Source organism: Muscardinus avellanarius (genome assembly GCF_963383645.1).
Source record: "Muscardinus avellanarius genome assembly, chromosome: 10".
Taxonomy (NCBI): Eukaryota; Metazoa; Chordata; class Mammalia; order Rodentia; family Gliridae; genus Muscardinus; species Muscardinus avellanarius.
In genome coordinates this window covers 44,413,676-44,429,095 of record NC_137796.1, presented here as the reverse complement: position 1 = coordinate 44,429,095, position 15,420 = coordinate 44,413,676, and the positions used below count along the sequence as shown (strand labels likewise).

At 42.0% G+C, this 15,420-nt stretch overlaps 1 protein-coding gene across 1 annotated transcript in view; it reads left to right on the top strand.

Annotated features, from left to right (window-relative positions):
* The window catches only part of SLC7A9 (solute carrier family 7 member 9), a gene marked incomplete at both ends in the record, with an annotated part of 33,340 nt that overhangs the window by 16,616 nt on the left and 1,304 nt on the right, over positions 1-15,420 (top strand). Inside the window, 3 exons of the mRNA XM_080703296.1 lie at positions 4,785-4,881; positions 7,674-7,823; positions 13,298-13,472. Coding sequence (XP_080559422.1) covers positions 4,785-4,881; positions 7,674-7,823; positions 13,298-13,472 — 422 coding nt within the window. The remainder of the gene's footprint in view (positions 1-4,784; positions 4,882-7,673; positions 7,824-13,297; positions 13,473-15,420) is intronic.

Genomic DNA, 15,420 nt, shown 5'->3' with positions numbered 1-15,420 from the left:
TTCCACCCCTAGTACCACACACACACAAAAAAGAATAATAAATAGCTATGAGGGGTGTAGCTTGGAGGTAGAATGCCTCTGGATTCAATCCCCAGTACAACAAAAATCAAAAAAAAAAAAGAAAAAAATTGGGCTGGAGTATAGCTTAGAGGTAGACTGCCTCTAGGTTCAGTCCCCAGTAAAACACATATACACACACTGCATTTGTACTGAAGATGTACAGATCATTATTCCCTAAATATACTTATTTATATAGCATTTATACTGTATTAGACAATAGAGACGATTTAAAGTATGAGAGTATATATATATATATATATATATATATATGTGTGTGTGTGTGTGTGTGTGTGTGTGTGTGTGTGTGTGTGTGTAGGTATATGCAAATAGCACACCATTTGATGTAAGGGTCTTGAGCATCAAATTGTTTTGGTATTTGCAAGGGTCCTGGGTCCAACCACTCAAGAATCCAGAGGGATATGGAGATTATATATATGAGTAAGCATGTGCGTGTGTGTGTTTGTGTGTCTCCAGAGGAACATATATAATAGTATAATAAAATATATATATATATATATATTCTAGAGGGATATAAATAACTATTTTTTATATACAGGATCTTGCTATGCTCCCCAGGCTGGCCTCAAACCCCTAAAGGATCCTCCCACCTCAGCCTTCCTAGTAGCTGGGACTATAGGCATGTACTACCACACCTGGCTATACATAATTTTTGTGGAGTCAAATCTAAGATTTTCCAAAATGGTTTCTGAATTCTCTCTCACATAGGTAAATCTTCCTTCTGTTGAGATTATGTGTTCACCAGTGTTTTCTTCTAGCTTTCTACCTTATCAATTTTATCACTTGGAACATAGTTGGGAGGCATAAATATTACTTTCCCTTTTTTTGGCAATCCTTTACCTGTTGACACACTGTGATTTATTCTTTTCTCTGGTGCTTAGTGATCCCTGTGTGCTCCTTGTTCACTTATCACCCAATTGGTCCTTTCTTGTGCAACTGTATTTATGGGAACATCTTCTAAACCAGGTGTGGTGGCACAAGTTTGTAATCACATGCTTGTAATACTTGGGTGGCTGAGATAGGAGGAGCACAGGTTCAAGGGCAACTTCAGCAGCTTAGTGAGACTCAACAACCTAGGAGACTCTGTTTCAAAAACAAAAAAATAAAAAGGGCTGGCATGTAGTTTGGAAGTAGAACCTCCCTGGGTTCAATCTCCAGTACCAAAACATGACCATTTCCTAGCTTCGGTAGTGTGAAACCCAGTAGGGCTGCCTGGTGGCCTCCCATGGCAGTTTAGCACTTGCAAGAATTCTTCCCAGTTGCATTCTGCATAGCATTTGTATATTAATTGTGTAAAACTGATAAAATTTAACATATGAGCTCAGCATCCTCTTGAGTCTAAGTTCCCTTCTGCTAACACTCAACTTTTTCGGGGAATCCATTTGGTATCATTTCAAAGTTCAAATATGCAGCTAGATAAATGGGTCTTTTGGCTTTTGTATTTCTATTTTTTTTTTCCATGATAGACATCTGTAGTACTGGAGACTGAATCCAGGGCATTTACCTCCAAGCTACACCCACAGCCCTTCATTTGTTTTGGAAACAGGGTGTTGCTAGGTTGCTGAAAGTCTATTTTGCTGGAGTTGACCTTGAACCTGTTATCTTCCTGTCTCAGGTGTTGGGATTACAGGCATGTACCACCAAACCCTCCCTCCCTTCCCCGCAACTTTGTGGTCTTTATGACATTGCTTCAGAAGTTTTAAAACTTGCCTTGTGGCTCACTGAAATTTGTATGTTTCCTGTAGTCCTGAAAATAATTTGTTCCTATAATTGTCTCTAGATTTTTAACAGGTCTCTAACTTGTACTGTTCCAGTCTTTCATTCTAATAGTGAATTAGCCTTCTAGGTTTCAAAGGTACCTGGTTTTTATTTCATTGTTTTAATGTTTGCTTGGTGGACTTTCTTTTTTCTATAGTATCTATGGTTAAAGCCTTAAACTATACTTGTCTGATATCCCGATATCAGCTTTGTGGGGCTATTTTGGGCAATGACCCAACCCTTTTACCTTCAACCTTTCAGTATTATTAGGTTTGGCTTTTTTTTTTTTTTTTTTTTTTTGGTACTGGGGCTGGAACACAGGGTCTACCTCTGGCTTATGAACCTAGCCAGCTGGATGAATTCTGACATGCTGCTTTGTGTCTTCTTGGCTTTAAAATAACCTTATTCACCGGGCGTGGTGGCACACCCTTGTAATCCCCGTGCTTGGGAGGCGGAGACAGGAGGATCGCACATGTTCAAAGCCAGCCGCCTGGCTTAAGAGACCCTATTTCCAAATAAAAATATAAAATAGGTCTGGGAGTGTACCCGGATGTAGATGGGCTTCCAGGAACCCCAGCACCACCACCACCAAAAAAAACAAAAAACAAAAAAAAAAAAAAACTAAAAACCACCTTATAGCTCATGGTTTCAGAGGTCGAATGGTGGAGGAAAGATGCTCAACCCACGGAAGCCAAGAAACAGAGGGGAAAAGGGCTGGAGACAAGAGCAATCCTTGAAGCAGGCCACTGGGATTCCTCCTCCAATTAGGCTCCACCTCACAGTAGCTTAGGTTAATTCACTCACTCAGGAGGTCAGAACCCCATGATCTAGTCACTGTCTAAAAGACCCACCTCTCAACCTTGCTGCATCAGTGACCATGTCTTCAACACAAGCTTTTGAGCTTTTTGGTAACATTCCAAATCCAAACACTGATTTTTTTTTTCTTCTGATGTGAAACTTATATGTCTGACTGTTTTGTTTTGTTTTGTTTTCCAGACCAGGGTTCAAACACAGGGCCATTCTACCTCTGAGCTACACCCCCAGCCCTATTTTTTAATTCTTTATTTTAATCAGGGTCTCGCTGAGTTGCAAAGGACCTCACTAAGTAGCTGCGGCTGCCTGAGAACTGTGATCCTCCTGTCTCAGCCTCTGAAGTGCTGGGATTACAAGTGTGCAGTGCCAACCACGTCTATTCTTTTAATGAACATAAATACCTGGGAGAGTACCAATATTTCTGTTCTTTTCTCTTTCACAAGGGCACTCCTATTTCATATTTAGTGTACCAGTTTTATCTTGTTTATAAACCCACACCTCCAAATGTTTGTCATTATAAAACACCCTCCCAACACCCAGCCCAACAGTTTACATTACTTGTAAACTATATTACATTATGTCCATCTACATACCAACATGTTTTACTAGTCTTCCTTAAAAAGGTCACTGTTTCTTAAAACCAGTTCCCTTAATAGACTCAGTTTCCAGTGAGGCTGAAGAATGTTTCATGGATTATCTAAAACACTATTTGCCAGTTGTCTTGAATGTTAGTTTAGCTAAATAGAACTCAAATGTGAATATCAGTTCCCTATCATTACTTTGAAAATATTCCCCATAATATGCTTATTGCTTTTTTTTTTTTTTTTGGAACTGGGGGTCGAACCCAGGAGTATTCTACCTCTGGGCTATATCTCCAGCCCTCTTTCTTTCTCTTTCTCTCTCTCTCTTCTCTCCTCCCCTCCTCTCCCCTCCCCTCCCCTCCCCTCCTCTTCTCTTCTCTTCTCTTCTCTCTCTCTCTCTCTCTCTCTCTCTCTCTCTCTCTCTCTCTCTCTTTCTTTCTTTCTTTCTTACAGTCTCAGTCGCTAAGTTGCTAAGGTTGGCCTCAAATCTGTGATCCTCCTGTCATAGCCTCCCAAGTAGAGGGATTACAGGTGTGGATCTCATGCCCAATTTCTACCCCTTGTTAATTTTTATTCTGAGTTAGGGTCTTACTAAATTGCCCAGGCTGGCCTCAAACTTGCAAACGTGTGATCCTCCTGCCTCAGCCTCCGAGTTGCTGGAAGACAGACAGGCACCACCACACCCAGCTGTTTTTCAATTTGCCCTTTGAATCTGCCTCTCTCTACTCATTCTCAGAGTTTGTGTCCCCTCTCAATTCCTCATCTGTATTTCTGTTCTTCATGCTCACTTCTAACACTCAACATTTTACTTATATGTAGTTAAATTTTTAAAACTTTAAAAAACCCTGTTCAGCTCTTTTTTCCTTTTCCTATAATGCTCTAAGCAGTCGTTTAATTACTGAACTACTGAAAGTTGGGAGGACTGTCACAAGTGCATCTGCTACTGCATTCTAAATTGCCTGTGTGTGGGAGGAGTGGTGGTGCTGGGGACTGAACCCGGGGCAGTCTACCTGAGTTACACCCTTTTTACAGCCCTCTTGACCTTTTGAGATAGGGCCTAAGTTGCTGAGGGTTGCCTTGACCTTGAGATCTTCCTGTCTCAGCTTCCCAAGTACTGGGGTTACAGGTATGTGTCACACCTGGCTCAGCCTGACTATTTACAATGTAGGAATTCCATCAGCTTGGACTGTGCAAGCACAAGGCATTTCTGTGTTTGCTATGTCCTGCACCCCAGGCCTGGGATTCACTGGCCCTGGACTAGTTCTTAGGATTTCTTACATAACTTCTAGGACTCAAAGCACGTATCTCCTCTTACAGGGGTCTCCCCAATCCCCCCTCACTCCCACCTTTTCCTTGCCTTGGTGATTCCACCATGCCAGGATGCAACCTACCTGGTGGGTACTTTTAACCACCTGACTTATTCCTCCAAGTTCATTCCCCTCAAGAGCAGACTCCTACCTCAAGACCAGTCACTACTGAGTTCCTTCCTCTTGGTCTCTTTAGTGAAACTCACGACGCTCTTTCTCAGTGACGCTCATGTGCTTGTACTTCCAGACTCATTTACGTTGCAGGCCGGGAAGGCCACATGCTCAAAGTGCTGTCCTTCATCAGTGTCAGGCGCCTCACTCCTGCCCCTGCCCTCATCTTTTATGTAAGTATGAATCCCGCCACGACCACACCTGCCCTAAAGGTAAAGGGTCCCTTGACTGGGTGGTAAAGTATATTTATATTGCTAAACCCAGTGGTTTTTAAGCGAGCCAGGTTCCTGTATTCCTTGACATGAAACAGACATGAAAAAAAAAACTGCTTAAAGGCATTTCAATTTATCTCATTTCTCTAAGTTCATCTGTGAAAGATACTCTTTCTCAATCAGTCCCCCTCCCAGGCTTTACCCCAAATAAAGTCTGTTCTACTCTGTTGAGCCATGTTTCCTTTGTCCACATATTCCCTGACAGAATAGGGTAGAAGTGTAGAAGATTCAAACAGTGTCTTTCACAGGGGTTGGGGGTACAAGAGTATGCCACTGGCTGGCAGGCTAGTGAGCAGGTCATCTCAGGGCAGGGTAATGGTGGGGGCATTTCTCTTTCTTTCGTGCCTTTTTTGGGTCCCTTTATTCTTAAGTCTCCTTTGGCAAGGCCTCACAGAGCCCATATTCCAGAGGTTTTATAATATTCATACACTGGGAAGCAGGCAGCATATTCGTTCGAGCTACTTTCTGTCTGGCAATGGGGCAGAGGTGGATCTAGGGCTAGAGGCTGTGTTGTAGATACTGTGAGGATCTTGAAGATCCTGTGTGTTTGGGAGGAGAGAATGTATTGGCCTTTGTAAGAGGAGCTCATTGACAAAGTGACTAGTGATTTTTCTGAGTTTGTGACATAATCAGGTTGATTATGCATAGCCCCAAAAGTAGGACGAGGAGGAAAATGAGTAAAGGAGTTAGTAAGGGCAGGAACCACGCTATCCAGGAGGAACCCTAAGGAATGGAGCTTAAATAGGATTTTTGTCTCTAGGTTTCTGAGCAGGAGTCAAATCCTTCAGGAGCTTATAGGAATAGGAATTTTCATTTTTTGTAGTGTCAGATGATCTTGGACTTATAAAATCTCAAGAATGACAGGTTTAACTTTATGATGTCATATAAGGATTTAACTGGAGGGAGGTTTTGGGTATTGGTGCCATATCTTATTCTTCTATGAGTTTAAAGGTAGGAATACTATATAAAAGGCTTTAGTATAGCACATTCTTGTTGTCCCTGAAGTAGCATATTTGCCTCTGGGTACACTGTTCTGCTGGGAATTCAAGACCAAGCAGGTAGCCCTATGTTGGGCAAACATGTTTCTCAGACAGTTTTTGCTGTTAAAGTCAGTCAAGACTCCTCAGGGTTATTTTTAGGGACTTGGTAAGGCTTTACTTCCACCACTTTTACCATCTGCCAGGATGGGCCAACAGTCTTGCTGACCAGTGGCTTCCTTGGAAGCATAGGGGACATTTCCTGTCTAATAACACACTCTTTTTTGCAGAGTATGTGCTGGTGGCTCCCAGTTCTGGGGCCTTCATGATCTCCCTGTTTGGGGAGGTCAGATGATTCACCAGAGTTGCAGGGGCCTTTAGCTAGGTCCTTCCCTGGATCCTATTTGACCTTACAGGACAAGGGCCAAATATTGGCTATTTCTCCTTAGTCCTTTGATATTCTGATTGTTGAGTCTCAATTGTTGAACACCCAGAAGGTCAGTTTTGTCACTCCTTTTAAACTGTCTTGCAAGTGGTGGATATTACTTCAAAACACTGTTTGCGTGTTATACATCTGTTAAACATTAACAAACAACAGTTACATAGTTTTCTAGGAAAGACACAAAACAATTATCAGGAATAAGACAAATCCCATTTGTATCTTTGCATAAAGAACACAGTTATAATGCAACTAGGAAACCTAGAAGGCTGTCACTATTCTATTTTGTTTAGATACCATTAGTTTAGTAATCTCACATTTGGTATTTTAGAAGTCCTATACATTTTGCTCCCAATAAGAACCCTTTACTTCTCACTGGTAAGTGACAGATAGTATTTCTCCAGATGGTTGGGCCAGGAGCCCTCAATTCTGGTTCTTTACGCTGTAAATACAGACAGTATGAGTTATGCAGTCTTGCTGGGCTGGACTACACAGTAGTAAATTATCAATATAGCAAGGAACAGTGCTAGAATTAAGGTCAAGTTTTTCTAAGTATGATCAGAGGACTTGACTAAGGAAGTGGGGACTGTTGTGAAAAACTTGAGGTAAGTTAGGACTGTCCAGGTAAGTTGTTGGGTGTCAGGATCTGTCCAGGTAAAGGGCAAATAATTGTTATGCAGCTGGGTATGAATTAAAAGTTGGGCAGGTTGAAGGCAGGGATGTGGTAGTATTGGGAGGCGGGGGTACAGCAGGAGTGGTGGTGAGCGGCAAGGAAGGACACCTGGCAGCTGTGGACAAAAACAAAACTGGAGCTGGGACAGACAGGAAGGGAGAGCTAAGTAGCAGGGATGCTTATGGCCTACTGAGGGGCCAGAGCAGTGCTCCTGGGCTCGGAGCCCAAAGTGGGCAGGTAGCGCTGACATGCCTCTGTCTGGCAGTGGACAGCTTGGGTATGTGCAATATTCTGGGCTCCCAGACACTATCCGTATTCCCAGCTCAGGCTGGTATCATTTTTATGCACTGATCACCTAAAAATTTGGGTATAGTGGTGCATACTTGTAATCCTACCACTTGGGAGACTGAGACAGGTTTGCAGCCAGCTTGAGCTAGTGAGGCCCTCTGCAACTTAGTGAGACCCTGTTTCAAAATAAAGAATAAAAAAAATAGGACTAGGGGTGTAGTTTAAAGGTAGAATGCTCCTGGATCAATTCCCAGTCCAAAAAAACACCCTTCCCCCAAAAAAAACTAATAATTCATTCTCTTTTCATCTTTTTTAGGGTATCATTGCAACCATTTATATCATCCCTGGTGACATAAACTCCTTAGTAAATTATTTCAGTTTTGCTGCATGGCTATTTTATGGGCTGACAATTCTAGGACTCATTGTAATGAGGTTTACTAGGAAAGACCTGGAAAGGCCTATTAAGGTAAGTCTAGTGCCCAAATGTCACAAGCAGCACTGGTTTCTTAAAATGAGTTACAGGCAATTATTTTCAACCTGACCTTTACTGTGTTCTTGGGTATCCTATTTTATAGAGAAGTTCACTCCTCAGTTCATTTCATATGGTAGTTTATGATCCAATTAGCCACTTAAGTCATTCATTTTATTAAGCTATCAAGAATACCTGTAACCTGTCCCTCTAGCTAAAGCTTTAGGACTTTGTTTCAGAAATCTGTCTAGCTGGGTGTGGTGGTGCAGGCATTTATATGAGAGGCTGAGACAGGAGGGTAACAGGCTCACACCCAGCCTCAGCAACTTAGGCCGTTTCAAAAACAAAAAATAGGGCAGGGACTAGATCTCAGAGGAGGAACGCCCCTGGATTCAATTCAGCGCACGCACACACACACACACACACACACACACACACACACACACGCGCGCGAAATCTAATTGTCTTCCTGGCACCGTCTCTTGACTGCCACCATGCCTTGCGATTCAGCTGACACATGGAGCATCCTTCCTGGAGCCTGGCAGCTCCATTTCAATAAGTTCATCTAGCAGGCAAGATTAGAGTGACAGAAGAGATATCTATTTTTATTTATTTATTTATTTATTTACTTACTTACTTGTTTGTTTGTTTGTTTGTTTATTTATTTATTTATTTATTTATTTATTTATTTATGTGGTACTGGGGATAGAACCCAGGGGCATTCCACCACTGAGCTACACATTCAGCCCTAACTTTTTATTCTTTTTTTTTTTTTTTTAAATGTGTCTGAGTTGCAAAAGGCCTCACTAAGTAGCTGAGGCTGTCTGAGAACTGTGATCCTCCTGTCTTAACCTCCCAAATCACTGGAATTGCAAGTGTGTACCACCATGGCCAGCCAGAAGAGATTTTTTTTTTGGGGGGGCGGGTCTGAAGTCTGACCTCTGAACTACCCCCCCTGCCTTTTTTTTATTCTTTATTTTGAAACAGGGTCTCACTAAGTTGCGGAGGACCTCACTAAGTAGCTGAGTCTGTCCGAGAACCACGATCCTCTGGTCTCAGCCTCCCGAATGCTGGGATTCAAGCATGCACCTGAAGAGATTTTTAATCTGCACAAAAATCCTCATAAAAAGAGAGCTGGTGGAATAAGAATGAGTGACAGGTGTGGTGGAAAATACTGTAATTCCAGTACTTGGGAGGCTAAAACAGGAGGATCACAGGTTCGAGGATAACACAGGTGGTAATTTGGCAAGACCCTGTTTCAAAATAAGAAAATGAAATAAAATAGTATAGTTTAGTGGTAGAGTACCCCTGGGTTCAATTTCCAATATCCTATATATGTGTGTAGGAACAGGGACACACACACACACACACACACACACACACACACACACACACAGCAATAGGAAATTCTTAGAGCTAACATCTTCAAAACTAATGAAGGAGCTGGGTGTGGTGGCGCACACTTGTAATCCCAGCATTTGGGAGGCTAAGACCAGAGGATCGCAGTCTAAGGACAGCCTCAGCTACTTAGTGAGGCCCTCTGCAACTTAGTGAGACCCTGTTTCAAAATAAAGAATAACAAAAATAGGGCAAGGGGTGTAACTCAGAGGTCAAATACCCCCTGGGTTTTATCCCCAGACCCGCAAAAAAGCCACAAGAAACAAAAAACAGAAAAAGAGGTATGGACACAAACCCTAGACTCTGGGTGGAAGCACCACTAACCCAAGTGCCCTGTACCCCCAGAGGATCTGCTGCGTAGGACTCCCAGGCAGGAAGGTCTGGGGACCACCAATGGAAGTAGGAGAGCAGGGCTATGATAGCCCTAGCTCTCCAGGATCCTAGCAGTCCCCTCAAAACCCTTCCCAGTAGACTAAAGCATTCCCAGAACCACTGAAGACAACAGACACCACAATGACGATGGCAGGGGCCTGGGGCCCAGGAGGTGGAGCCTGGAAACACACATATCCCCCTGGGGAGGGGGCTACAACAGAGAGGCCATTTTATTAGTTCAAGTCTCAGCCTCCCAAGTATGGGAATTACAACATCATTTCAGGAAGCAAAGTCACTTCAGAAATAAAGAGTAAGCAGAAGGAAGAGAAGATACACAAGAGCATAAACAAACCAAACAACAACAAAGATGCCAGCCAATGCCAATCCCAAAATCATGTATGGGGAAGAGGGAGAGAGTAGGGAAGGCTCACCAAGTGTGTGAGCGTATGTTCCTACCACACTCTGACTACATTATGATGAGAGACTGCAAGGCACCAATAAAAGTAAACAAAAAAGATTAGACTAGTTAACAGGTTCAAAAATGCCAGGAAACAAGAGGACATGAAGAATGGAGAAAAATAAGGAGAAAGAAAAAAAAGGAGGTTCTGATACATGTATAAATTAGAGTTTCTGAAGAAGGGAATTCTAAAAACTGTATTTCAAGAACTATTTCCTGGGGAGGGAAGAATGCCTGGAAGGTGGGCTCCACCATTCAAACCAACACAGCAAAAGGCATACAGTGAACTGGGAAATCTACGCTAAAACAGGCAACAACAACTGTGTTGGGACTCTATTCCCCCTTTCTTGTTCCCACTTCCACCTCCAAATTCATTTATAAAGGAAAAAATAATACCAGACTTTTCAACATAAGCCAAAGATTTTATATCTAACCAAAATGACCTCTGATATAGTTATCAGTATGAAAAGACTCTAGACATGTGTCACTACAGGAGCCCTTCTTGAGGAATCACCTGGAGAATTAGCTTCAGAAACCTTACGTATGAGGCCAATATGTTTATGTTTAAAGGCAAATGTATTTATGTTTATTTTGGTACTGGAATTAACCCAGAGACCTTCCAACTATAAGCTACGCCCAGAACAGAGTCTTGCTAAGTCACTGAGGGTCTTGCTGGGTTGCCCAGGTTGGCCTCAGTTTTGCTATCCTCCTGTCTCAGCTTCCTGAGTACTGGAATTACAGGCATGTGCCACCAAGCTCCACTAGGTGAATATGCTTAAATACAGAACTAAGATCAAAGGATGGGAGATAATGATGATAAAACACCACGCCTGCTGGGTGTAATGGCACATGCTTGTAATCCCAGAATTTGGGAGACTGAGACAGGAGGATCACGGTTCGCGGCAACCTCAGCTACTTACTGAGGCCCTTTGCAACTCTGTAGATCCTATTTTGAAAATAAAAAGACTAAAAAATACAGGGCTGGGGGTATATCTCAGAGGTACAATGCACCTGGGTTCCATCCATTACTGGTACTGCAAAAAAAAAATGATGATTAATAACTTGATATTATAGCATCATTTAAGGAATATACTAAAGAAAAAAGTGCAAACCTGTTTCTTTCATAATTTGTTATTATGTAAAAATAGTGGAAGATGAACATGTTTACTTTTTTTTTACAAACGTGTTGTTTAGTCACAAAAAATAAATAATAAAAAATCAAGTAAAAATTATGTTAAAAAAAAGTAAATGAAATCTGGGCATGGTGCCACACACTTATAATCTCAGTACTTGGAAGGCTAAGTCAGGAGGATCACAGGTGTGTGGCCAGGCTACTTAATGAGGACTTCTACAAGTTAACAAGACCCTGTTTCAAAAAAGAATAAAATATAGGGCTGAGGGTACAGCTTGGAGGTAGAATGCCCCTGGATTCCAGCCCTAGTACTGAAAAAAAAAAAGTAAATGTAAAGGGTAGAAAAAAGGAATTCCTAAAATTGAAAACAAATGGTGATAAACCTTACTGTATAACCACCAGACACACCTCTCATCCCAGTACTTTGGAGGCTGAACTAGGAAGATGACAGGTTCAAGACCAGTGCACAGTAATTTATCGAGATCCTGTTTCAAAATAAAAAAATAAAAATAGGACTAGGGGTAGCTCAGAGAGAGAACACTGCTGGGTCCAATACTCAGTAAAAGCAAAACCTGTAAATAAACAAAAACTACCACCATAACCACAGAGAGAAAATAATGATTAGAACTGATAACATGTAGTATTTTAAATGAATCTCCCTTGTGTATTATGTTCTGTGGTTAAAAAGGACCGAATCTCACAAATACATAACAACCTCTGAGTGTGCATCATTGCTGGAAGTCTCCAGGAGCTAATTCATTATTCTGAAAACTAAGAAATAAAAAGATCAAGCATATATGCTGCCTTTCCTGTGCAAACTGCAATAGAGAATCACCAGTGTATGATGTTCTTTACTGTAGAATTTCAGACTATTAAGTCTAGAGAGACAATCAGAAAAATTACCAGTTTGCAAACTCTTATGAAATCATGAATTAAAGCCTTGATCTTCCAATGGAGTCTAACCCCCTCACAAGTCAGTGGGGAGTTACAATGGTGAAGTTGGACTGGTCTCCCTTTCCTCACCCACCCAGGGTCCTCTGCACTTCAAAAGTAGGACAATAAGACATTACATGCCTCGTGATGTACCACAAAAGATCGTTCACTGAGCCAGGTGTAGTGGCACATGCCTGTAATCCCAGTACTTGGGAAGCTGAGACAAGGTTCGAGGATAGCCTCAGCAAGTACTGAGACTCTCATCAACCTAATGAGACCCTGTTTCAGAATAAAAATTAAAAATAGGGGTTCAGGGTGTAGCTCAGAGATACAATACCTCTGTGTTCAATCCCCAGTACCACTCACACACAAAAGAAAAGAATGTTCATTGATCCAACTGTGAGGTATTCTTGCTTCTATATATACAATATATATACAATATGGAATACATAACATATATAGAGAATACTGTTTATATACTATAGAATACATACAATATATATTAATATACAGAAGAGAACATAGAATAGTGTATATACAATACAGAATATATACCCACAATACACACACACACGGATATATGGGAGCCAAAGACTCCTGGAGGATGAAATCATACAGAGCTAGAATTAAGAGACTGCATGATAGAGCGTACAATTTCCCCAATAAATCCGTGAAAAGACAAAGGCGGGAGATATAGTTAGAAACACAAAGTCTAATCAATTATAGCTGTATACTATTTTTTTTTTTTGGTACTTAGTATTGAACCCAGAGGCATTCTACCTCCACACTAAGTTCCAAGCCTGATTTTATTTTGAAACAGGATCTCACTAGGTTTCTGAGAGTCTCATTATGTTGCTGAGACTGGGTATGAACCTGAGATTCTTCTGTGTCAGCCTCCCAAGCACTGGGATTATAAGCGTGTGCCACCATGTGCGGCTTGATATACACTTTTTTTTTTAAGCACTTAAAATGACATGATGTTAAGGGAAAAGTCTAGAGAAACGAAAACTAAGGTGGAGTAGACAAATGATTGGCAAAACTACAACAATTCTTGAAACTAGAGGAAAGGTACATGGAGTTTATTATTTTCTTCTTTCTATATGTGTGGTTTTTAGTGAAAAATTTAAAAAGAAAACAAATGCAGAAGGCTACTTACACCTTGCTTGTTTTTTCTCCTAGGTGCCCATTTTCATCCCTGTCTTGGTGACTCTTGTATCCATATTTTTGGTTCTGGCCCCAATCATCAGTCAGCCTGCATGGGAGTATCTCTACTGTGTATTATTTATATTGAGTGGCCTTATATTTTACTTTCTTTTTGTATACCACAAGTTTGGATGGGCTCAGAAGATTTCCAGTAAGTATAAGCAGAAAGGCTGTTCTGCCATTAGTGAAGAGCAGACAGCAGCCACCACACCTTTCCTGATGTGTGTGTGTGGGTGTGTGTGTGGGTGTGGTACTGGGGATGGAACCGAGGGACATTCTACCTTTGAGCTACACCCCCAGTCCTATTTTTTTTTTTTTTGAAACAGGGCCTCATTAAGTAGCTGAAGCTATTCCCAAACTGTGATCCTCCTGTCTCAGCCTCCCAAATGCTGGGATTACAAGTGTGTGCCATCATGCCTAGCTCTCTCCTGATTTTGCCAAGCTTTACCACAGGATCTCACTTCCTCTTCAGGAGGACCCATGACCACCTCCCCTTGGTGTAAAGCTTCTGGGTCAGCCCTTGGGCTCCTTTGTTTATGTCAATTACTGCCACAAATAGGGAGGAAAAGTACGAAAGAAAAGCACCATTTCTCCTCCCTCCCTCCCTGTACTGGGGATTGACAAGCCCAGAGACCTCCTACCTCCCAGCTATACCCACAGCCCTTTTATTTTTTTTTAATTTGAAACAGCATTTCACTACATTGCTAAGAGTCCTGCTAAGTTTCTGAGGCTGGTCTTGAACCTGCGATCCTCCTGTCTCAGCCTCCTTACTACTAGGATTACAGGAGTGCACCACCCCAGCTGGCTACCATTTTTTTTATCATAAAATACACATAACTTAAAATTTACCACTTAAACCACTGTTGGGTATAAACAGTTCTATAGGGTCAAGGATATTCACACCCTACAGCTCATCTTCAAAGCACTGTTTTCTTCTGTCAGATATGTGTGGACATTATCTAAGAGGCTCAGCAGCATCCCAAAGATACCCAAAAAGTGATGGAGCTGGGACAGGGAATTGGGGCAAGGGCTTGAGCCTTCTCATGCCAAAGCCACTGGTTTGATCTCTGTTCTGCAATCCCGATTCTCATCTATTTTGGACAAATGTTTAAAAGTTCAAACTGGGAGCACAGGAACATGCCTGTAACCTCAACTACTTGAGAGGCTAAGGGAGGTTGATTGCAATCCCTGGGTAGCTGTCTCAAAAAAGGGGAGGGGATTCAGGTGTAGCTCAGTGGTACAGTGATTCCCTAGCATGTACTAGGCCCTGGGTTCAATCCCTAGTATAGCAGAGGGAATAGAAAAGTTAAGCTACAGCAGGCTTTTTTGCTCCTAAGCTGCAAGCATTATATCAAAGTGCATGAAAAGATACTGAACTATAGCTATTAATTTTAAGTCTTTAGCTATGTCGTAGGAAAACCAGATTCACTTAAAGGAGACCTTGATAAACCCTCAGTAGGCAGTAGGCTGGAATGTTCCCGCCCTATCCTGAGAGTTCCTGTAGAGAGGAACTGAGCTGTACACAGAGTAACTCTGGATCCAGCATGGTGTCTGGCATATAATAGCCAACAACCACTTGGTATTTATTGAACAAATGTGACTTAAAAAAAAAAAAAGCCTGCCTCTTAGGCTGGGCATAGTGGCGCACGCTTGTAATCCCAGCATTCGGGAGGCAGAGACTGGAGAATTGCGGTTTGCTGACAGCCTCAGCTACTTAGTGAGGCCCTTCACAATTCAGTGAGACCTGTTCCAAAAATAAAGACTAAAAATTAGGGCTGGGGATGTAGCTTGGACATATAATGCCCCTGGGAATGGAACCCCCAGTACCGCAAAAACAAAAAAACCCTGCCTCTTCCTTACTCCTGGTCAAACCGTCTGAACACAGTCACCTCTTTAGGCCCTCCCATGTGGTTTTTATTTATATACCAGCAAATGAGGAAGGATATACACAGTATAAAAGAGCAAACCTGAACTAGAAGGTGGGGAGGTTGACCTGGGACTTCAGGAGCAGCCAACCAGGGCATGTCCATCTTCACCTTGGCGAAGTCAAATCTTCTTCAGTGTGGAGATTGAACCCAGGGGCATCCCACCTCTGAGCT